Raw genomic sequence first — 24,828 nt, 5'->3', positions numbered from 1 at the left:
ATGACCAGCTTTGCTTTGTCAGCAGGAGAGCCCTCCTGAGGACAAAGCAGTATTTATACCTGTGCTTGCCATGGCAAACATTTTGTTTGGATTTTTTTTAAGAACCAATGAATGATAAAAGTTCTGTTGATCAACTTCAAGTGTAGAGACAGCCTAAATCAGCCTGATTTAGTTTAAATGGTACGTTACTTATGTAGGCAAGGCCTAAGTTGCTCTTTTGTTCTGATAAATGCAAGGTGGGAACAGAAAGTAAGGACAAAGAGTAACTCTAATCAAATTCTATTGCAATTTCAGTGGTAAGTGGTACTTCAGTCAGTCATTTTCATTGTATGTCTGGCTGACTCAACAGTTTCAGATTGTTGCATATTAGGACTGCAGAACTTTACATTACCCTTCCAATGGATTCTTTGGGATATGAAATACATAGGTTCTCTATTACTATGCACACTTAGCTGTAAAAAGATGCCAACAGAATTATTATTCCAAAAGAACTGAGCAAACAAATTATGATAGAGCAATTTATTGTATTAATTGGCAGTGGGTGATTACTAAATAAAAATATTGTAGTGGCTTAGTTGTAACAGTAAAATTCAGAAGCACATATTTCAAATGAATCATGGACCAACTGTGTTCTAAGCAAAAAATATACCTAAGATGTACTTATCTGTCCAGACAAGTGGAAAACTGCCTAGAGATATGTCCATTACACAAAAGGAGTATAACAATACAGAAATGCTTCTCTGCCTTGAGAGATTATTTTGCTCACTGAAATGTTATTGCATTAATATTTAAAGTTTCCCTATAAGCCTGATTCAACACCAAACGTACTTAATAGCACACTAATGATTTAAGGGTATTGGACTGGATTCTTTATGCATGTTATTTTAAAAATAATGCCATGTTAATGGCAAACCTTCTTCGTAATATATTATCAACAAAAAACTACTGTTGTGAAATCCTCAAATTATTTTTTGGGGAATAGGATACAGCTAAATACCAGCAAGAAACCCCTTTAATGTATATTTTAGATTTATAATATATACATGCACACAATATTTAATTTTGTGCTATAATTCTGTAAACTGACAAGATGAAAATTACAGAGGATAAGAGTGCTTAATTTTAGTCCAAACATGCAACTTGGATGTATAAGATGGTTTCTTTTTATACTATTTCTCTTCTTGTGGACTCTCTTGACAAAGCCAGGAAGATGTTGTTTACTCAAAACTATTAGGATCATATTTTGACTTTTTTTATTTCTCCATCTCCATAAAAGGCTTGCTCAAATTATTAATGAAAAGACAACATTATTTTATGTCCATATTCTAGACAGCCTTACAAGGCTGACACCGATCATGCCATCAGGACAAGTGAACTGAATAGGAAAGAATGCCCATTCTAAGACACCTGACATTAGCTCATGGAGACTGCCGGGTGACGCAAACAGCTCCAATTTTATGATAGCGTCCTCCATTTTACTAAAGCTTTTTGGGCATATACTTTGAAAAAAGCCAGCATCTACTCCTTCCATTTTAATTTACAGATACAGGTGATATTGCTTCACTTAAAGTACAATGAGGCGGAAAAACCTGATTCCCATTTACTTCAATGGCTCCAAAATATAGTCCATATAGAACAGCTATGCATAGCAGAATGGTTCTCAAATTGGAACGTTCCTAAAATCAGCTCTGTCATGTGGCAAAGGTTACACTTATCTAGGATATTTTCATTTTAAACCTCTTAGCTTTCCCAAGTGGAAAAAAGTTCGATCAGATATTTCTCATTTTACAGGGGTCACTAAGTAATTATTCAAATTTGAAGTACCTATACATATTTCTTTTACCCCTACAAACATTTTACTTTTGGCAGAAAGTGGTTTTTAATATCACCATAATCAAAATAAAAGTTTGCTCTTTTTTGTCATTCAGTGTAAACAGATGTTTTAAGTACTTGCTATAAAACAATAATGAAACTTCTGAAGTTATATCATTTTGTTTTCCCCTTCAATACAGATCTTACTGTTTTCTTTTTATGTCATTCCCAAATTTTGCAGCACTTCAACAAATCTCCATAATTTTAACTGTTTCATTTGAGCTCATTCAGTCTGCGATTACTGTGTTTGCTATGGTTATTTCCAGCCACTTTATCCTTATAATTAACACCCAGCAATAGCTTCTTTCACAAAGAAGATACTTTACGAATTCTAGTAAAGGCTGTACATTTTTGCCTTTCTCCCTCCTCTCAATAGCTCAAGGTTGGCCCCCTTCATTATTTCTGCTTCCCATAAATGTTCGCCACTCAGCTTTCTTCACCTTCTTTGTTATTCCTATAATGCTCAAACATAATGGTCAATAAAACTAAAGTAGTGCATCATGAACTTAATCAAGAAGCCTCCAGAATCTGTTCTTTGTCGCAACTGCAGTTTTGCTAAGCTTGTTTTGTGTTTTATTGTTGCAATTTAAAGAATGAAAGAGGCCTCTCTCTACTCACTTATAAAAAGGATGTTACATGAAAACGTATAGATCAACTTTAAAATATGTCAATATTCAACATAAATGAAGATCTGTTAAACTATTGCCCAACCAACATGCCACAATCGCATGTCAGGTAGGTATATTATCTGTGATGGTCTGAACTGTTCCTCACACCTGGTCTCATCCAATTAACCTAAGATTAATTTATCACAGGAAATAAAGCAAATCTGTTGTGACTCAAATACAAACCTTTGGTCTGACCCAATATGGCCGTTCTTATGCTCATTTAAAGTGCATTTTACAAATCCAATCTTCCATGCAACAAACCAACCTCTTATCACAGAACAATGAGAATGGTTTCCGGTTTTTTATGTGCTCATGTTAACAGAACTTTTATGCCCTTCCTGTTTACAAACTGTTTGCATTTTTTTTTTAAATCAGCAATGAAAATATACCTTTTGTATTAGAGGTCATTACATTGTTAATTTTTTCTTTCTGTATTTGTATCAGAGTAGGATGTGATCAGGAATACTACTGAGGGCACAAATAGGAAACAAAATTAGATTGAATTTACCAAATATTAGGCATTAGCAAACAATCACTTGTAAAAAATGAAGATAGTATCTGAAGATATAAATCATTTAGTTACTGAACTGATTAACTTGTCATGTGAAACAAGCTCAAAGAGCTCTTAAAGGGAGACAAATGTAAACTCCAAGGGATGCATAGTTCAAGGGAAAAAAAATTACCTGTAGTCTATACCTGTTAAATTACAACTTTCAGCAAACAAAAAGGATAGAATAAAGCAAAAAAAAAAAAAAAAAAAAAACAACATTTGATGATCTACTGTATAATTTTAAATGGACGTAAATGAAAATGTATTCAGACAAAATTTGGAACCTATTTCCACTTGCTGATCAAAAATGAAACAATACTATAAGATGTGACCTTGACTTTCCCTTCCTATGTTGTACTGAATTTTCTCTCTGTTCTCAGTTTCTTTACAAAGCAAGCCCAAAGCTGTTTATCGTCCTATACAGCACAGTTCCTATACCTTGACGTGAGTATAAATTAAGATCTGAGATTAATCTCACAATGAATGTAGTGAGTTAGAATGTGAACTCTACATGCTATCATATATTTTAAATTATTTCTAAAGATTGAAAGTATTTTTAAACAAAATTCATAGACCAAATCCAGTAGAGAAAAAGGCATCTGCACATTGTTTAAGAAAATCCAAAGGAATTAGATGAAATAATTTTACATGACTAAATTAATCTGATTAAAATGCATGCTTTAAATATTACAGATTGGCATTGTGAAACATTAGATACATTGCGTAATTCAGTATGTCACTACCGGTAATTTATGTGAGAGTTCTTTTCCACCGCCTGAAGCCCTCTCATCCACTCCTATATCCTAAATCTCTAAAATATATAGGTTAGGTCTACACAAGTGATTTGAAAGAGCGGAATTCTTTAGATGTACATATTTTGATTTGTGGAAGCTATCACCACGCTCAGTGGCAGGCTGAGAGAAAAGTCTACATATCAAAACCAAGAAACTCCCAAAGAAAGTGGCAGTGATCATCATAAAAATGAGCTCTCTGCTTCTGTGCTCCATAACTCCCTAGTCTTGGACCATGCATGTTCTCGTATCACTGGGCTTCATCCCCTCTTAAAATATGTGTTCTCTTTCATTCATCTAGAAAACAATCAGCTCTAAAATAACATGTGAAGGAAGTGAACACGCTCAGTGTTCTAACAAACAATCTGAAATGTAGAGCTCAATAGATCAGCTAGCCCAGGGATGAGCAATAATTTGTAATGGGGGCACCACTCCAAGATTTTGTAAGTGGTCAAGAGCCACTCTTCTATGGAGGAGGTGCAGGGTCTGGGATGGTGGGTGGGGTGCAGAAGAGAGCTTGAGGACAGAGGCCTATGGTGCAGAAGAGGGTGTGGGGATTTAAGAGGTAGTTTGGGTGAAGGAAAGTGTTATGATCTGGGGTAGGGCCTTGAGATGCAGGGCTGGGAAGGAGTATGGGGTGCACAAGAGGATTCTGGTCTGGGGGAGGGAGGGTGAAGAGCCTGGGACGGAGTTGTGATCTGGACTAGGTGGGAAGAGGGGATACAGGTGGTTTGAGTGGTGACCTGGGGCAGGAAGAGATGTTGTTGGCCCACAGAGCCCCAAGTCCCCCCCGCTCCCAAGTGCACAGACCCAAATCTCCCCCTCCCAAGAGGAACTGCCCTCCGAGGAATGCAGACCCGACCCCTCAGGAGGAACTGCTGGCCAGGGAGCACTGCCACAGCTCTTGGGAGTTGCCGCTGCCTGAGCAGCGCCGCCCTCGCCACCACATGCATACCCAATAAGCCCCTCCACATCTCCCATGTCCGGAGTTCACTGCTCTGAGTCTTGCACCTCCTGCCTGCCTTCACTTCTGCACCTCCACCTCTTTCCTCATGAGCCCCTCCACCTCCTTCTCCCTGCCCCCAGGACACTACCCTCTGTCTTGAGCCCACCCACACCTCCCAAACCTCAGCCCCTTAAGCCTCTCCTTACCCCTGAACGCTCACTCCAGCCTTCATTTTCCTTCCTTTTAAAAATTACAATTATCGAAATAATATATGTATACTTTTTTTTTCCTCAAAACAAATTACTTCAGTTAAAGACCCAAGCAGCACTGGGTACATCTAGTTATCTATATCATTTATGAAGATATTGAACATAACTGGACTCACGAGCCTTCAGGACACTTCTCAATATTCCCTTCTAGCTTGACTGCAAACCTCAGATAAATACTTTAGAAACAGTTTTCCAACAAGTTATGTGCCTACCTTGTAGTAGCTGTATTTCCCTACTTCGTTTATGAGATCATAGAAGACAGAATTCAAAAGCCTCACTAAAGTCAAGGTACACTATATCTACCGCTTCCCCTCTATTTACAAGGCTTTTGAAAACTTTTTTGAAGCTTAACTGGCATTCCACAGATGGTAACTATAATTCTGCTTCTCAAAAGCTTGAAATATTCAAGTTGAATCAACATTCTTAGTTTCCTTTATTTTAATAAAGCCGAAAGGGTGAGGAATTACCAAAAGCCTGAGCTCAAGGTATGTCTCAACAAGCAGTAGACTGCAACTCAGGAACTTGTTTTTAATTCCTCCTTTATTTCATCAATGCAAGGTATGTTTATATACATTTCAGTTGCAATGAACATCAATTAATCATTTTCTATCAGGAGTTGCAGTATGTGCCAACATTTTCACAAATCTGAAAGTTAATGGTTAAAGTTACATGGAGCCTAAAAGCACTAAACATATTAATTCTAAATACTAAAAACTACTTAAGTAATAACCAGATGAAATGTAACGTTTTCTGTGCATTATGCTAGTAAGCAAAAATGATACTACTATGAAGTATGAGTATATTTAAATACAGCTCCTCTATTTTCCACTGCAATAAGGAGGACACAATTGGTAGTGCATCAGCAAAAGGGGAAGCATGTCCCGTTCTTCCAGCCACTGATTTTAATGAGTCTCCTCTCTAGCCCAAAAAGATTAATATAATTCTGGAGCATATTAACAGAAGTGTTTTATGTAAGACTTGGGAGGTAAATGTTCTGCTGCAATCTGCAATGATGAGGCTTCAGCTGGCGTGCTGTGACTAGTTCTGGGCACCTTAAATTAAGAAAAAACACGGGCAAACTGAAGAGTCCAGAAGAGAGAAAGACAAATAGTAAAAGATTTACCTTACCCATAAAAAGAAAACCTTACCCATAAGGAAAGGTTAAGAAACTGGGCAGGTTTAGTTTTAGGAAAAATGACTGATAGCCTATTTATAGCAATGCTTATTCTTCAAAGAGGAGAGTGATCATCTGCTCTTCATATCCACTGGAGGCAGGACAAGAAGCGAGAAAGGAATATGTAGGCTGGATATTAGGAAAACCTTTCTAATATAAATATAGTTAAGCGCATTGGAATAGGCTTCCAAAAGAGGCTATGGAATTCCTATCACTGGACATTTTAAAGGAGTTGATTATACCAAGGACAACCAAATTTAGTTAATTCTGAACCACATCCAATAATCTTCACAAAACTGAGAGGACAGACAGGGTGTGCTTGCTGGGCCTTGGGACTTCAGCCCAGTGAAGCGTGCTAGCAAGGCTTCAGCACTGCAGGAGTCCTCTGTTTGGTCTCCAAGCCTCAGCAGGCATTGTGGCCAGCCTTCCCTCTCCGCTGGGCAGAAGCCAGAGGGAAGCGCCACACGCTCCTTGCATGGCAGGAGCAAGGCAGAAGGAGACGTTGCACGCTCCTGCATGCCTAAGCCCTGATTGGCCTCGGGGATGTGGAGGCAGCAGCAAGACCTCCACGGGCCAGATCAACCCATGGGCCGGATCTGGCCCCACGGAGACCCTTTTGCCTATCCCTGCTCTCTGAAGAACCATGGTTTGGTCACTTGCCAGGTTATACAAATAGATATCAGGGATGTTTCTAGGTATACTTGATCCTGCCTCAACACCAAAGAGCTGGACTCGATCTCTTAAGGTCCATACCAGCCCTATATTTCTAGGATTATTTTGTTGCTCAAAAATGAGATATTTTGCCTGTGTATCCATAATTTGCATTGATCTTCTTTGCAGATATATCATACTGCAAGTTCATGTGAGAAAACTCATGCCATCTGAATACAGGATGCCTTGCACAATGGAAGAGATTCTGTAAGAACCCACCTTATTACTACTACACCAATAGGCAAGAAAAGCTACTTTTAAAGTACTTAGTTGAAATTAAAACTATATTTGTACAGACATTGATTCAGCTGTTACATTTTTATCAGGTTTCCTGTTTTCATTTCGGAAACCAGACTAGAAACAAATTAAACTGCTCTCACAGTACCTCAGCATGATACCCAATTCTGATTTTTTTTAAAACAAGGAAAACTTAAAAATATTAAACTGAAAATATGAATTAGGCCTGAGTTCTAGAAACTATTTGAGTTTTTGAAGTAGTATGTGTGTTGAATCAAGTAGCTGAGAGCACTAAAAATTAGCTTTGACAGTCTCCCTTGGAGGGTTCAAACAACTGTTTCCATTTTCTCACCTCTGAAAAACTGATCTTATTTATTTACCTGAAAAGTATATTATGAGAAGTAGCCAATACTTGTAAAATGATTAGAAGAACTCTATTAAAGCACCATATAGCCAAATGACAGTTAACTCTCTTTTATAATTGCTCAGATATTTTACACGCTTATTCAACATGTGCACAGAGTTTAGGACTAAATAGTCGATGCGATGATCAGGGCCGGCTTGAGCTATTCCTGCGCCCCCCAGCATGCTGCGCACCTTACAGCTGCAATCGGGCGCGCAGCACCTGATGGCAGTTCTAAGGGGAGCCGCGCGGCCCCCAGCCCCAGGCGTGCGGCGCCTGATTGCAGCTCCAAGGGGCACCGCACGGCTGGGCATGCAGTGCCCCTTACAGCTGCCATCAAGCGCCCCCCCATAGGTTGGTGCCCCGGGCAGCTGCCTGGCTAGCCTCCCCCTTAATCCGGCCCTGGTGATGATACATGGGTTTTATCAGGAAATTTAATGTTGCCACCCACTTAGCTTATGTTTTATGATATTGGAGAAGCATCAAATCCTGACCTAAGAAAGTGATCTGTCAAGAAGTGTTTCTGATGGTTTCTGAGACTTGCTTACAGCCTACCTCTCTGTGGAATCTTTATAAATTTTCCTCTTATCCACCTTGTAGAACAGAAGCTGTATCAATCATCAGGTTTTCTCCCTCAGGGATCAATTTTTTATTCAAGTTCATGTGAAGATTTTTAAAAAACATATTACAGCTAAAATTTAAGACTGTGTTTCTCATACTTTTGAAAGATTATCCTCCTTACATCCAAGTTCACAAAAATGAAGCCAATTGCACCATACTGGCAACTTCACTATATCTTGCTAGAGACCTAGGACTCTTAATTTGTACATATGGTACATATTCCATGCTCCCTGTCTGCTCCCACCTACATTTTGGAAACACTGCATAAATTGATAATACAGCCTTCTCCATTAAAGTACTTAAGAAAGAACAGTGACGTACTTAGTTTTGTCATTTAAAAAGTCCCATCGCTAGCATCTAACCTTGAAATAATGGAAAAGTACACACCTCAGAGCTATTGTTTCAGGCTCTCTGAAAACTCAAGCAGACATCTTTGCATCAGTTACCTTTCCTTTACATTTTGAAGATTTTCTTCACAACCACAAATAGCTGGAGAGACTTTTTAAACTGAAAGCAGAAAAACTGAATAGTAAAGATTTGCCTATAACTGCTCTAATCCCAGTTAGTGTAAGAATATAAATCAATTTTCAAAGTGTGAGCCATTTAATATTATTTATTGAGTGGTGACTAACAGCTCAACATTGCACAAACATAGATAAGGAAGGCTGCCCTAAACTCTTGTAGTGTTATCATTAAACTTCTCTTTACCCCCATCTAATTCAAACATAAACATTTATGGATGTGAGGTATTACTTTCGAATCCAAGAAATCTGTACAGGTACTTCTCTGATCAAAATCAGTTCTCTCAGTATTTCAACTCCCTTCCCTCCAAATAACCAAGATAAGGTATTTAAGTACTAAACTAAAATATTTCTCATCTGGTAAGCATGTATATTTTCCAGACTTAATTATTTTAGAGCAACAACTCCATACTTCTCTATCCATCACTCACTGCTTTCACACGCCTACAATTAGTTTCCTGCTGAAGGATTAAATGCTATACAAGTCTCAGTTGGCAAATTCTGTAATGATCAGCCATTTGCAGTAAACTCTGAATCTACAACTTCACTTCTGCAATATTGTCTATTTCCAATTAGCCAGGCCTAGAATCCCAGATTTTATTTATATGCAGATACATACATGCACAGAGCAATTTAACATTGTTCTTTATGCTTGGAAAACCCTGTTTATCTTATCCATAGGTCTTTGGATGTTCCTGTGGCTTAATACACAAAGTTACCAAGATCTAAAACATGTAATGAAGCAGCTGGTTTTAAAAAAAGACCTTCAGACAAACAAGATAGCCTTTGACAACTAACCCTGAAATTGTCACTTGGAAGGCTGATTATACAAATCTTTTTACAAACACTAAAAAAAAATTGCTCTAATAAGTCAAACAGATTTGCAAAGTGTCTGTTGGAGCCAGTGAATTACCCAACACACACATTCCTATGAGCAACTTTATCAATAACTCTTTCCAAACAGAATATATATATATTTGAGAGACAGCTATATTTCTTTTATATTTCTGGATGGAATGGTTTTGGAAGGACAAGTGATCAGATGGGGAAAAATTAAATTGACAGACTAAGGAGGGAGAAGGTTTTAAAAACCAATGGACACTTCCTTATATAGCAGTTGTTTATATCTTATGTAAGCAGAGACACAGAGAAAATAAAGTCAAACCACCCAAGTCAAATCACCCAATTCAGCCCTTAAGCTAATTTAACTGAAGCTTCCCTTATTCGAAATACATTTTTGTTCACAATTTATAGGCTGAATCTACACAACTGTCAAATATCTAGCATTATAAAACTAAATGAGAAAGAGCAAAACTCAGAATAAAATATGACATTTGAAGCCTCACACCTATATGTTCATTAAAAAAACCCAAAGTCTTCCTTTTATTTCCTTATTGGGGGTTTCAGGTTTAATAAAAGACACAGGAATTAAATAATTCTAGTCAAATAATTAAACCATAATTCTTGTTCTTAAGATTTACCACCCCAATGGCAATTTATATTTTGATTTTTCAATCTATATAAACTGTGTGCAATAAAAAGCAGGTGATACATATTAAGCGGATGCAGGCAGAAATTTCAGACATTCTTGGGAAACTATGACACAGCTCTTTTCAAATACTGAGTAAATGTATACATCACAAGAGAAACAACTTAGTTTTCCTCCTTCTTCCAGTCCAACCAATAAAGTGCTGCTTTTTTTTTTTTAATTAGTTTCAAAACAGATGAATTACCCAGTGCAATCCAAGCTATGTCTTCAGAGTTGTCTCTATGGTCGCAATAGTTCCTTTCTTCATTGGGGGATGGGATTGGTTCACGTGCTCTGAATAACCTAATCATTGCTGCCAATACAGTAACAAATGAAGGGAAAAATCTGTCCTTGTGAGCTAGCACAATATTTACAGGCCACACAACTGTCGCAACAAGCCATTTACAGCTATTTTGCTGCGATAGAACATCCAGCAGAATTATATGTATAGATCTAAAATTAATTCACAAGCCAGAATACTAATTAGATTAATAAAATACCTTATTCAGGCCCAAGACATACATTTTCAAGAGAGAGAGCATGGAAAAGGAATAAATAAATCAAAAGCCAACAAAAAAATTGAGCTGATAAACAAAAGGATAGCATCCATGACATAATCTAGTCATAAAAAAAAAGGGAAGTTCAGCAAAGATCACTATTGATATTAAATAAATACTATTAATGTACTATCATGGTAATGCCATAAGCACCAAAATACTGCTGTATAAAAATACTGTATGATATTAAAAGCTTAAATAAAAGTGATTCATCCTTTTCATTGCTCAACTGAGAAAAACAATGGCAAGTAAAATCATTAAAATCCATTAGTATTAGCTATCTCTAATGTCACGATACATTTTTATCATAAAACATAATATTATTCAGATGTAGCAATGCAGAACAAAAAACGTAGCAGCACATTTCTTCCCATAACATTACAAACACAGAATGCTCTAATTAAAAAATCATTATTCAACAACAATCTAAAGCAATTCACTACATTGCAAAGCAAAAAGGGCCTTTGAAAATGATGCTCTGAAGAAATAAATCTTTAAATTAGCAATCATACAACAAATAGGCCTTAACCACATACCATCAGGCTTTTTTGGATACATTTCCTTCATTAATTTCCCTTATTTTCAGCAGCATCACTGACTCTCCATACTCTTGTCCTCTGTTCTCCTAAAAATCTTTTAACCCCAAAATCCAAGTCTTTTCACTACAATTTTGTCAACATTTCTCAGAGCTGTTTCAGCCACATCCCTACACACCCAGAGACATCAGCGATATCTGTATTTGTAACAATCTATGGTTGCAAAGGAGGACTGTAGGAAAAGCAACTAGGAGATAACCAAAATGCTGACTTCTATTATCTACTGCACCACATGCATACACATACTGCACCAATGGCTTCAATTCATAACAGCAATAGCAATGAAGATACATAAAAATCTATAAAAAAAAAAAAAGACATGCATTACTCACTGGGTTTTATTCTTTTGCTTCCTCAGCATATAATTCTTTATGCTTTACAATGCAGTAGGTATGAAATGAAACATTCTCTCTTTCCCTTTTTTCACTGATGCTGCTGTTTGAATACCACTAGACACCAGGACAATAGGCAGGATCAGCCTGAACATTAAGAGCAAATATTTAATGGAAGACTGGTTATCCTGTTCTCCCCCTTTCACATCTCTGCCTCATGTATCCAGGCACGGGTGGTACTGGCTCCCTTGGGAGGCTGTAGCTAGCAGCTGAAGCACAAACTAAAACATGGCATGGACATCAAGGAGCTGATGTCACCAAAAAAAATTTTTTTCTGCAATATTACTCACAGCTCTGACAAAGAGCTCTATGAAAAATACAAATGAATAAGAACACAGTGGTAACAAATACACACTTGTGTAATACAACACAAAGGAATACCAAAAATGAAAACCATGCCAAAAAAATTGACTATACAAAAAAAAGGGGGGGGGGGGCTACACAGTGATAAGACTGGCACTCAAATCTCACATTTTGGGTCAAGACAGCAGCAAGTCTTGCCTGCGGGCAAAAACAAATAAATAAATACACCCACAAATTTTAAAACATTTAACATCCAATCTCAGAGACAAGATAACCTACCAAAAATTAAAATATATTTAAAATTTTGAAGACTGGTATAATATATGCACTTCTAGCATGTTACTTCATAAAAAAACATGTTTATATAGAAATCAGTATCTGAGGCTCCAGGCGAACAGATACTACAAACACCTAGGAAAGAGAAGTTACACATTCAGGATCTGAGAAGAGATACAAGTGGTTTTAGAAATCCTGCCTCCTCACTTGGAGTAGCACTGTCATTCTGATTTATGTGAAATCAAGTAACTGTTCTGAGGCAGGTAAAATATACTGTAGTAACAACAACCACTGTACATCGTGAGTAAAGAAGTTAGCTCTGAAGGAAAATCCAAAAAGACAGTGTGGGAGGGTCATAAGTTCAGGAGCTGTAGAAATGTATCCTATTTTACATCAGAATGATGCTGCCTGGAAAGAGCTGGCTTCTTCAAACAAGCACATGAAAAAAAAAATTTGATTAAGAAGGTCTCCCCACTCCCAAAGTACTGTCTGTTTTTCAAATACAGGGGAAAATAGAATTCAATAACTTTTTCATTAACATTATAATTGAACTGCAGTTTGAAGAAATGGATGCAAACAGCACTGAGTTTTTAAGTCACATTGTTTATTGTTTTGCTCACTGGGACATTCATTAGCACATAAAAACATAAGAACCACCATAATGAGTCAGACCAATGGTCCCTCTAGCCCAGTATCCTGACTGCCGATAGTAGCCAATACCAGATGCCCCTAGTAGCCAATACCAGATGCCCCAGAGGGAGGGATCACAACAGGTAATCCTCACATGATCCTTCCCCTGTCACTCACCTCCAGAGAAACAGAGGCTAGGAACACCATTCCTACCCATTCTGGCTAATAGCCATTGGTGGACCTAACCTCCACGAATCTATCTAGCTGTTTTTTTGAATCCTGTTACAGTTCTAGCCTTCACCGCATCCTCTGGCAAGGAGTTCCAGAGGTTGACTGTGCACTGAGTGAAGAAAAACTTCCTTTTGTTTGTTTTAAACCTGCTGCCTATCAATTTCATTTGGTGACCTCTAGTTCTTATATTGCAGGAATAAGTAAATAACTTTTCCTTAATCACTTTTTCCATACCAGTCATGATTCTATACACCTCTATCATATCCTCCCTTAGTCTCCTCTTTTCCAAGCTGAAAAGTCCAAGTCTTTTTAACCTCTCTTTGTATGGGACCCATTCCAAACCCCTAATAATTTTTGTTGCCCTTTTCTGAACCTTTTCCAACACCAATGTATCTTTGAGATGACTTGACCACATCTGTACGCAGTATTCAAGATGTGGGTGTACCATGGTTTTATATAGAGGCAATAAGATATTTTCTGTCTTATTCTCTATCCCTTTTTAAATGATTCCTAACATTCTATTTGCCTTCTTTGTCTGCCGCTGCACACTAAGGTTGCCAAATGGTTTAAAAACACCCCCACAATATGGGAAGTTTATTGTCCAAGGATTCAGACAGGGCAGAAAGAAGCAAGGGAGGATCACTCAGAGGCAGGGCGCACACCTGCAGGGCCAGGCTCAGTTCCCCGTTATAAGAGACACACTCGGGCTTAGGGAGCAACATCAGACGGTCCCTCCCCATGGGCTGTGTGGCGCCTGGGCAGTGGGATCCTGAGGATGCTCTCACCAATGGGAGGAGTGAGGTGACCTCACATCCCTTGAGATCATACAATGGAACTCTGGAGAGTGTTTTGGGGGTTCACTCATAGAAAGTCCTGGTCCCTCACCCACCATTTTCCATGTCCTTGGGGTCAGAGGGCTGGAGGCAGGAGAATGGAGCGGGGGGTGAGTGCCCAAGAGAAATCTAAAGCAGGACTAAGTCACCAGCACCCTGGGTTCAGCATCACCCCGGGCCTGCCCTCGGGCTCTGCTTCTCCCTGCAGCGGGACATGGAGGGGGACTAGCTCTGGGAAGCAGCTGGTCAGAGCCCCGCTGAGCCCTGCACAGAGCGAGGCAGATGCGCCTGCTCCTGCCTGGCCTCACCAGCTACCGAGCCTCTTCTGCCTGCAACATTTGTGTCTAAGTCCACACCGGCTTCCTCTTGCTGTGTCTTTGGCGCAGTAACACACAGCGCTGTCCTCCACTCTCAGGCTGTCCATGCGCAGGTAGAAATTGGCGCTGTCTTTGGAGGCTGTGAATCAGCTCTTGATGGTGGGAGAATAATACTCACTCTGCCCTTGTTTACTTAATTAGAAAATACCATTTATATATCCGGTATTTTCTCATTTTGTTTCCTGGACAGAGAGCTCAAGTATCGGACTGTCTGGTTCAAAACCGGACACTTGGCAACCCTACTGCACACTGAGTGGATGTTTTCAGAGAACTATCCACAATGGCTCCAAGATCTTTCTCTTGAGTAGCTGTAGCCAAATTAGTCCCCATCATACTGTATATATAGTTGGGATTATTTTTTCCAATGTGCATTACTTTACATTTATCAACATGAAATTTCATTTGCCATTTTGTTGCCCAATCACTTAGCTTGGTGAGATCTTTTTGAAGCTCTTCGCAGCACATCCCATTTTTCCCATGAATTCCAGAAGGACTGGAATCATGCTATTATTATTAAACATCCCATTCAATAACATGAACACAAAAACTCAAAAATTATTTTTGTGCAATCTCCTTTAAACATACTATCTTTAGAGGTAATTGGAGAGGCCAAAAAAAATCAAATGATAATAAACACAGAATATCAAATCCGCTTCAAATCATCATAGAATACTATAAATAGGTACTTCATGACCTAATATCAATGACACAAAGCAAAGTACTAAAACTGGGTTGGATGTGGAAATTCCCTACAGTAATCTCTTCATCCTATTCTTCGGAGTCACAATGATCTAGGAATTAAGATTGTATCTTGAAAATAATTTTTAAGAAGTCAGGGGAAAAAATGGTAGTAGGCAATTCTATGAAAAGTAACTATGTAAAAATGGAATTGTGATTATTCATATTTATTGCATTTCACTGACTAGGTCAAATTTGTTCTACTTAAAATTGTGTTCCCCCGCCCCATCATCTGCCAGGCTTGAAAACTTATATAGCAACTGGAAAGAGCAATTCTCAGCTCAGGTAGACATACACTCTAGATCAGGGATTGGCAACGTCTGACACGCATACCATAAGCAGCATGCAAGATGATTTTCAGTGGCACATGGGAGCAGGGAAGTAAAGAAAGCCCTGAGCCTCCCTATGCGATCGGGTAAAAAACCGGAGCCACAAACGGCTCCGCACATGGGTATGTGCTCCCCCTTCCCCGGCTGGAGGAAAAAAATCAGTGCACTGGTGAGCTGCCTGCAGGCTTTTCCTGCTGCTCCATTGTCCATAATCCGACCAGAGGAGCAGAGGGAAGCCATGGCTGGGACAGAAAGCCTGACAGGAGTGCAGGGGGCAAAAACAGACCCAGCCGCCATCTTGCCTGTGAAGGACCTGCTGTTGCCATGGCCGTGTCCCCACTGCTCCATGCACTGCTCTACTCCCACTGTGCGCCTCCCCCATGCCATGCACTCACATCTGCCAGAGAGCCCCGTAGGGCTGCTAGAGTCCATCACCCAGGTGCCAGCAGGCTGGATCCTGGACAGCCTGACCAGAACTGCTGGCCAGACTCACTGCGCTCCTGGTAAGACATGGCCTCCATTTCACACACTACCCACAGGCTGCTAACTTATTCCGTGCGTGGAGCAGTGTCTGGTTGCCACATGGGAGTGACTGTTACAATAAACCAACCCTGTTATACAGACACTGGGGGAGGGGGAGTAAGTAAGTGTCACCCAGACCCTGCATCCCCCCACCCTCTCCCCTCTAGCCAGGCACCCACCCACATCCTGCTTCTGCCTCCTCCCCGCAGGCCAGACAGACATCCTACCCTCAGCCTGCTCCTGCATCCCACCTCCCATCCAGATCCTGCACCCAAGTGCGGGGAAGCACATGTGCTCCTTCCCTCCTCACATGAAGAGCCAGAGAAGAGCCCAGGGCAGGAGACCAAGTGGAGTACATGATGGAGAGAGCGCCTCCCGGGAGGGCGGCGCGGCCCAGGTCAGGAGGGTTAAATCTTGGCACGCCACTTTGTAAAGGTTGCCAAACTCTGCTCTAGATCATGTGCTAAAAATAACAGCATGGCCACAACAGGTCAAGTTGCACATCAGGCAAAGCAACTGAGTACAATCCCCCTTACTTTCTGCATAGATATTTGGGCAACTAGCCAAAAACTCATACCACTGTAGCCACACTTACTTTCAGAGTGCTAGCTTGCATGAAGCTAGCATGTGTATGTCTATTCAAGCTGGGAATCCCACCTTGAAAGCCGCTGTGCAAACATTCTATTAGTCTAGGATCTGAAAAAAATTAAGCTGGCCTCTTTCAAGGTCACACAACAATAAACATTATATAATAACAATTCAATTAAACTAATAATGTGCCAACAAGAACAGCATCCAGCTCTCTCCCTCTTGCATCTGAACTGGTTCTGCAATGCTAACAGCAGACAAAGTAATGTGACTGAAGAGACACAAGGAACAGACTTGTGGAACCTCCATGCCAGGGGATATTGTGAGGGCCAAGACTATAACAGGGGGTTCAAAAAAGAACTAGATAAATTCACAGCGTATAGGTCTATCAATGGCTATTAGCAGGATGGACAGGGATGGTGTCTGCCAGAAGCTGGGAATGATCACTTGATGACTATCTGTTCTGTTCGTTCTCTTGGGCACTGTTGGAAGACAGGATACTGTTCTAGATGGACTTGACAGACCAAGCATGGCCGCTCTTACTGAGAAAAAAATGTTTTTTTTTTAACATAGTTGCATGCAGTGTTGTTGTAAACACTGAGGATATTATAAAAAATGCTATTCTTCAGAGCTCTGTATGATTCAAAAACAGGTCTCATCAATAGAACTTGGTCCAATAAAATATATCACCTTACCCATCTTCTCATTCTAATTTTATACAGCAATTTTTCAGATCAGAATCACACTTTAGGTAACTGTCTCTTCCCCCAGGTTAATTAAGAGAATAGTTTACCTGGTGTTATCTTCAGGGACCAACAATCTCATTTAGGATTAGTACTAATCTGGATGGACTCAACTTGGAATTTCTTTTTAACTGTGCTCAAAATCAGGTATTTCACAAATAACCTTGAAACTGAATTTGGTAATCTTCTGGAACTATCAAAACCCTCAAATAAGCTTAGTAGGTTCCAGTTATCTGACTGTTCTAATGGAACCATCACTTGTTGGTACTTGATTTTCAGGGCACTTGATGGTACACAAATCAGTGGGCTATGACAAAGGAATAAACTTTAGCAATAACTAGGAGGCTGTGCCCTCTGCTCATTACGCCCACCAACATTCTCCATCCTCGCTCTGGCCACTACACCTTCCACCAGCCTGCTCCTGCGCTCTTCCCCCTTGGCTCCACACCCGACCACCAGCCTGCTCCTGCACCATCAATCCCACCCCGGCCAGAAACCAGAGTATGGCAGGGGTGAGGAACCTAAGGCTGGGGGGGGCCGGATGTAGCCCCAGGCTTGCCTGGATCCAGCCCCTGAGGCTCAGGGCTCCCCTCCCCAGCAGTGGGGAGCTGTCACTCGTGGGGCCGGAGCACACAAATTCCACTAGCCTGGGCCCTCCTAGGCTCCGGTGTGAGAGAGGAATGTGGAGAGTGTCTTTCTCCTTCTCAGTCAGGGGCCACGTATGTAAGGCCTTTTGTTTTTTGCTTCTCAATGGAGTGTGACCCCTGACTGATTTTTCTGTGGGTCAGTGGTCCCCAACCTCAAAAAGTTCCCCAGCCCGCTCCTGCACTAGACACCCTACTCTCAGCCTGCTTCTTCATCTTCCTTCCTAGCCAGACACCCTCACCCACTCCTGCACCACACCTCCCACCCAGATCCTGTACACCCATCCCTATCCAACGCACTGGCAGAGATGGGGTGGAGTGGCACGTGGGAGAGGTGGAAGGAGAAGACCATATGGCTCCCGCCTCCCCAGAAGATGGGGAGGCAGAGGATGGGGAGGCAGAAGGGAGGAGGCTGCACAGCTTCCACCTCCTAGGAGCCCCCGCATGCGGCTCTCACCCGTGTGTAGCTGTGGCAGTGGCTTTCCCAGGGTACATGGGGCGGCCAGGGGGTTGGGCTCGTATGTTGGAGGGGACCCTGACCCAGTAGCAGCTACTTTCCAGTGGTACAGCCCCCTGGGATATGAAGCGGGAGCCAGAGCAGCCCATGCCTGGAGGGCAGAGATGCAAATGCGTGTGCATGCGTGCGTGAGAGAGAGAAAGATGATATTTTAAATTAATCCACACCTTTGAGTATTGGTTTTTGAGGGGGATCTAAGGCCAAGGAGTGATGAGACTTGCTTATGGTCACTGAACCCTCTGGTAGCACAGCTGGAATCATTCCTAAATCCCAGCCCTTACTCCATGCTGTCCGTAATTTTCCTTTACTGTGGCTCTGAGTGGGTATTTTGTAAAATATTAAAAAATGATGCATTAAAAAATGCTTATATCACTTGAAGAGCATGTGTCAGGGGAAAGATTTGCCTATTTTGTGGCTTGTTTCAAAACCTATAGAAGCTAATCAAAGTCTTTGCACTGATTTCAGTGGACTTTAGACCTAGCCACAATTAGCTTCGTAACTCAATTATATTCCAGTATATATATATATATATATATATATATATATATATATTTCTTACTATACTGTCTATCGGACTATTGGTGGTATTAGTGTTTAATTTTATGCTCAAACAGTGTTGACAATCAGTATCCTCTACCCATGCTAAACTTGTACTGAACATTATCTGGTTTAAAAAAAAAGTGAGTCTCTGCATAATTCTGTAATTTCCGCTGGCTCTTCATTACACTTGTTTTATTACAATACATCAATAAAACAGATGTTCATTAGTTCACGAATCACATTTTTCCAATTTTGATCCTACTCAAGACTGAAAACGTTCTTAGTTGGTGATGAAAGACCCCTGACTAAATAGTCTAGACCAGTGGTCCCCAACCTTTTGGGGCTGCCGGGCACACGGGGGCGGGGCCACACATGCGCCATGCCCGGGGGCAGCACCATGCATGTGCTGCGCGCCCGGAGCACATGAATTGCTCGGGCCGGCCCTGGTCACTAGGCGGGTGCATATAAATGCCCCAGCGGGTGCCATGGCGCCCATGGGCACTGCGTTGGGGACCACTGGTCTAGACAGGTCTGACTTTGCTTGTTTTACCAATAATTTAGTAGTAAAAAACCAAAAAATAAAAATCAACCATTGGCAGTTCATTCAGAAAGGACTACTTTAACTGGGGACAAATAGTCAGGGATTGGCAATGGCTGACAGCAATACTTACCCTCATTTCTGGTGCCAAATTCTGCAGTGGTTGGTAAGGGTAGAGTGCCAGAGCTATTCAACAGCTAATCAAAAATATCCATCACTGGCCTTCTGAATGCAGTCTCAGAAGCCAACGATTGCATGCACGTGGATACTAATCTGACACCATAAGTGATCACTACTAAAATAGGTTTGAGAGAAAGTAGCAAAGTAATGCACAAAGCTTTTATGGTCATTGCCTATGCTGCAGCTGTACCTGAACTATAGATAACATTCTGCTTCCAGCTGTGTATGTAAACCTGATACCCTCTGATGAGGGCAAGGTTCAATTTAGACACAAACAGCTAAACACAGACGTCAGAATAAATAGTACGGAAATTATACAACTTGGACTAAGAATATATCCTGGGCTACAAGCACATTATCTAGAGTGGTCAGATAATGATGTTTTCACGTAAGAAAAGGCCTAGTCACATCACCAATTATTTTCAACAACTTGGAAATCTAAAATAGGCATTTTAACTTCATATCAATGTCGCTCTATAATTTCAACATACTGTTCAATATGAGCACACATCCAGCACTTTAAGTTTAACCTCGAAGGGAAAATGTATCAAAGCCAGGCCTCATTTTCTTGCACTTCCAGCAAAGTGAGTTACATTTTACAGTGCAAGAAGTCAACTGACTATTTCATCAGTGAAACTGGAGAGAAACCACACAAGAGTTCAATCTCTATAGACATACATATCGTGAAGAACACCACATCAGGTCTCATGCAAAGGATTCCCCTTCATTCCAAAAAGGGACTCTGAAGACTGCTAAGAATCTGGAGAGGTTTTGTGTTTCGTTTTTTTACATTTACAGTTATTTAGGTTTTCCAAATCCTAAAGAAAGTATCTAAAATTTTTTTAAAACTCACTACCAGAAATATAAAACACACAAATCTGATTTATTACAATTACATTTGAAGGAGAGATTCTTCCATTTCTAACTTAACCAACATTTTTTATTCTGCCAGAGCCATACGGTTGTAATGCAGATATTTGGATTTTATTGGCACTATCTGATTTTTGTAAGCCCATCTTTGATCTACTGCAGCTCAAGATTTAACTAAGAAATCTAAATCAAATGCTGCCATTTTGTTATCTAGTCTCTCTTATGCCATATTTTATAGTCCACTGGAATGTAAGACTAGATCAAGATGTTTCTCACGAAACAAGTCCATTTTAAAATCCTATATTTGAGAGAAAAGAACTGTCCACGTTATCTTACTTTGTCAGTTGCATATAATTACATTCATGCACTGTACTCCCATGCTTTTTTGCATGAATCAGAATATTGCTTTATGTTACAGGACTGTGAAGCACATAAGTCAAAATAGCATAATTTTACTTTCCCAAAAGTTTTCATTACTAGACTTATTCTTTCAATTTGCCTTTACAAACCAAACGTTTAGGAATATTCTTCTCTAATATATTAGTTATCTACAGTGGTGACCATTAGAATCAACATTTGCCAATATTTAATTCACATTGCTACCTGAGATACAGCATTATACCCCTATACTTAAAGAAAATAACTGCAGCTCCTCAGATAAAGATTTGAAAGATTACAAATATCGTGTAAAAAATTTAACTGAAGATAACACTGCATGCTACCCTCCATTCACACAGTCTAGCATTTTTTAGTATTTATTAGCAGCACAGAGGCATTTATAAAATACTCCTGAAATATAATCTAATCAGAATCAATCTATGTTATCAAAGTTACAGACCTTGCCCTTACAGATGAAATGAAAACTCTGACCTACCAGTCAGGTTTAATTGCCTTTAGATTTTAAGACAATGCAAAAATTGACTGCAATCAGGAGTGCCCACTTTACTAGTATGTCAGTCTATTTGATTGTTAAACCAATTTGTTTAAAACTCAAATACAATCTTATTAGTTACTGGAAACCAGAATTAACTAGTAACATTAAAATGCTACCAGATACTTGCTCTGTCTTTTTTTAAATATTCTAAACAGCATTTATATGGGGAAAAAACATACATGAAACTGATTATACGTTACAAATGACTTCAAGTCAACAAACACCTCTTACACACATAAATTACCATTTTTTAAATACAAATATGAACATCAAAGCCAAAAAGACATTAATATACTCACTGTCTTCTCCTGGACATGGCATGCCTGGTTTCTCTGGAGTGCTGGGGAAAACTAAAACAAAAACAACAAAAATCACATGCTTATGACACAAGTAATACATTATTTTATCTAAAAAAAAAGAAAAACCTTCAAGAAACTTGTTAATTCTGGTCTAAGAAACTAGTTAGACTAGCTGCTTATTATTCCATGATCAAAACACCACAATACACTCTATATGTGGCCTGATCTAAAGCCCACTGAAGTCAGTGAAAAATCTTAATACAGCACCTTTTAATTAAAGCATAGCAAAGCAATATATAAACATGAACTCAGCAATTTAACACCCTTATGAGATGAAATAGCATAATCACAGTTTTCCAGTTTGAACAGAGACATAGCAAGCTTAAGTTATGTGTCCCAGATTGAACAGGAAGCATGCAGGAGAGCTAAAAAAGAAGCCAGATTTGGGCTGTCATCATTCCTCAAAGATCCTTTTAATGAAAATGAAGACAACGGAGTACATACTTAGGCTATGTCTACACTGCAGCGCTTTTCTGGGATACCAGAAGTATCCCGGAAAAGCTCTGCTGCATCCAAGGAACAAGTCTGCTTTACTGAAAAAAATTCCGGAAAAGCGGACGTGTTTTTCCAGCATCCCTGTAAACCTTGTTTTACAAGGAAGAAGGGACATTCCAAAAAAGGGTTTTTCCCCCTGACATTTGGCCCCATGCAAACGGGCCAAATATCGGAAAAGTCTCTTTCAGAAGAACAGCGGAAAAAGATACACAAATTGCACACAATATACTTGCCAGCAAGTTAAGGGAATGTGGATTGGATAAATGGACAGTAAGATGGATAGAAAGCTGGCTAGAAGGCCGGGCCCAGCAGGTAGTGATCAATGGCTCAATGTCAGGATGGTGGTCGGTTTCTTGCGGAGTGCCCCAAGGTTCGGTTCTAGGACCAGTTTTCTTCAATATCTTTATCAGGGCTCGACAAATTATGGAAAACCCTACTCACCAGACAAAAAAGGGACTCGCCACCCTCCCCCCAAAAAAGTTTTTTTTAAACTAGCATAAATTCCTAATAAGAATAAGAACAGTAATTACTAATAATTTCTTAATAAATATCGCCCAAGTTAATAATAAATATCTTATTAACCTCTACCTTTTCCTTCTGCTGCCATGTCTCCTCCCCTTGCTCCATCAGCTCCCCTGGTGCCTGCTGCTCCCCTAACCTCTCACCCTCCTCTGCTATCCTGACTCCTGCCCTTCTCACTGCCCTCAGCCTTCCTGAAACCTGACCAGCCCTTCTCTCCCCCTTGTGCCCACTCCTCCAATAGCCCCACTCTGCTCATGTGAGCTACCCCTCCTTATCCCTGCTCCTAACACCTCCCTGCCTTTCTCCTCTGGTGCTGGTCCCTCCCCTGCAGGTGTCTGCTCTTCTGCTTCACCCCCAGAATCCCCTGGCACCTGCACCCTCCTGGTGCCTCCTCCTTCCCTCACTGCCCCTGCCTCCTTTGCTTTTTCCCTGAACCCACCCCCTCACCATCCTCTGCCCCCGTTCCCATCATGCCCCTGTGCCCTTACACAACTTGCTCCATCCCCGCCTCCCTCATGCCCACCCCTTCTTTCAAGCCTTCTCCCAGCATCTCCACCTCCCCCCTCTAGCCCCCAGTGCCCTTACCCTCTCCTCTCCCAGCATCACCCTGTTCCCCCCTCCCACTGACACCTCCCCTCCTGCCCTTTTCCTCATTGTCTGCACTTGGCCCCCTCACATTTCTCTCTCCTGCACCCCTGTCCTTTGGTGCCTTCCCCTTTCTTCTTCTTCTGACTTCCTCCCCTCCCCTCCGCACAAGCCCCTTCCCCATATTTTCCCCCTCCCCTCCCCTTCCCCCAGCCCAGGCCATCCCCTTCCCCTCCCCCAGGGCCAGCTCTAGGTTTTTTGCTGCCCCAAGCAAAACATTTTTTGGCCACTCCACAAAAGACAAAATGTAAAAGACATTTTGTCGTCTTTTACAGGTTTGCATTTTGCAATGTTTTTTTTTTCTTCTTCATTTGCGTCCCGGCATTTTAGCCCCATAAATAGCATATTCATTCATTTTTTTCCATAAAGGCAAAGGATCTTCAAGTGAACTCCTCCTTTCACTGCTGCTGGGTCACAGCAGCCTTTTCCCTGCCCAGCCCCTCCCTATGGACAAAGCACCCCTCACTCCCGACCCACAGGAGGAGCAGGGTGCAGGGACAGCGCAGAGTCAGAGGGGTGCAGGGAACAGCAGGGGTGTACGAGGGTGGCGTAGGGAATGGGAGGCACAGAGGGACGCAGGGATCGGGGGGAGCAGGGTGCGGAGTGCAGTGGAGGCACAGGGAATGGGACGTGGGGAACGGGAGAGGCAAAGGGATCGCCCTCTAGGGGCAGTGCAAGGAACGGACAGCACAGAGCTGGGGAGGCAGGGATCGGGGGGGGGGGGGGGGCAGGGTGCAAAGGCGGTGCAGAGCCAGACAGTCGCAGGGAAGAGGGAGAGCAGAGGGTCCGGGGTGCAGGGGAGCAAGGGCGGTGTGTGGAACGTGCGGTGCAGAGATAAAAGGGCGCTGGGTGGGTGCAGCAAGCCGGGCGGTCGACAAGGAGCGGTCTCTCGCCAGTGAGGGGGCTGGTGCCGTGGCAGGACTGGAGCCGGCGGGGCGGGGCGGGGCAGGGCCTGGCAGCACAGCAACCAGCTCCCAGGGGCACGCAGCCAGAGCCGAGCTGCCGCAGCCCTTTAAAATTGGCAGGTCCATGTCCTGCCAGCGTCCCGCCCTCTGGCTCACGCCCTGCCTCCTCATGCCAGAGCTAACACAGGCACCCCAGTGGCAAGAATTGCGGCACTTTCCCCTCCTCAGCGGCTCTCTGCTCCTCTGCCGGCCGGCGGATGGGATGGGGCCGCG

General features: G+C 41.4%; 1 protein-coding gene across 6 annotated transcripts in view; it reads right to left on the bottom strand.

Moving 5' to 3' along the window:
• Positions 1–24,828, bottom strand: part of PRKCZ (protein kinase C zeta) — a 224,877-nt gene that overhangs the window by 159,111 nt on the left and 40,938 nt on the right. For all 6 annotated transcript variants that reach the window (XR_012897330.1, XM_075906559.1, XM_075906563.1 and 3 more), the window contains one exon: positions 21,929–21,979. Coding sequence is in view for 5 of the 6 variants with exons in the window: in XM_075906559.1 (XP_075762674.1) it covers positions 21,929–21,979 (51 nt within the window). In the remaining variant the exon portion in view is untranslated. The remainder of the gene's footprint in view (positions 1–21,928; positions 21,980–24,828) is intronic.

This window comes from Pelodiscus sinensis, chromosome 23 (genome assembly GCF_049634645.1).
Source record: "Pelodiscus sinensis isolate JC-2024 chromosome 23, ASM4963464v1, whole genome shotgun sequence".
NCBI classification, from domain to species: domain Eukaryota; kingdom Metazoa; phylum Chordata; order Testudines; family Trionychidae; genus Pelodiscus; species Pelodiscus sinensis.
The sequence above is the reverse complement of the archived record's forward strand: the minus strand, read 5'-3'. Positions and strand labels throughout refer to the sequence as shown.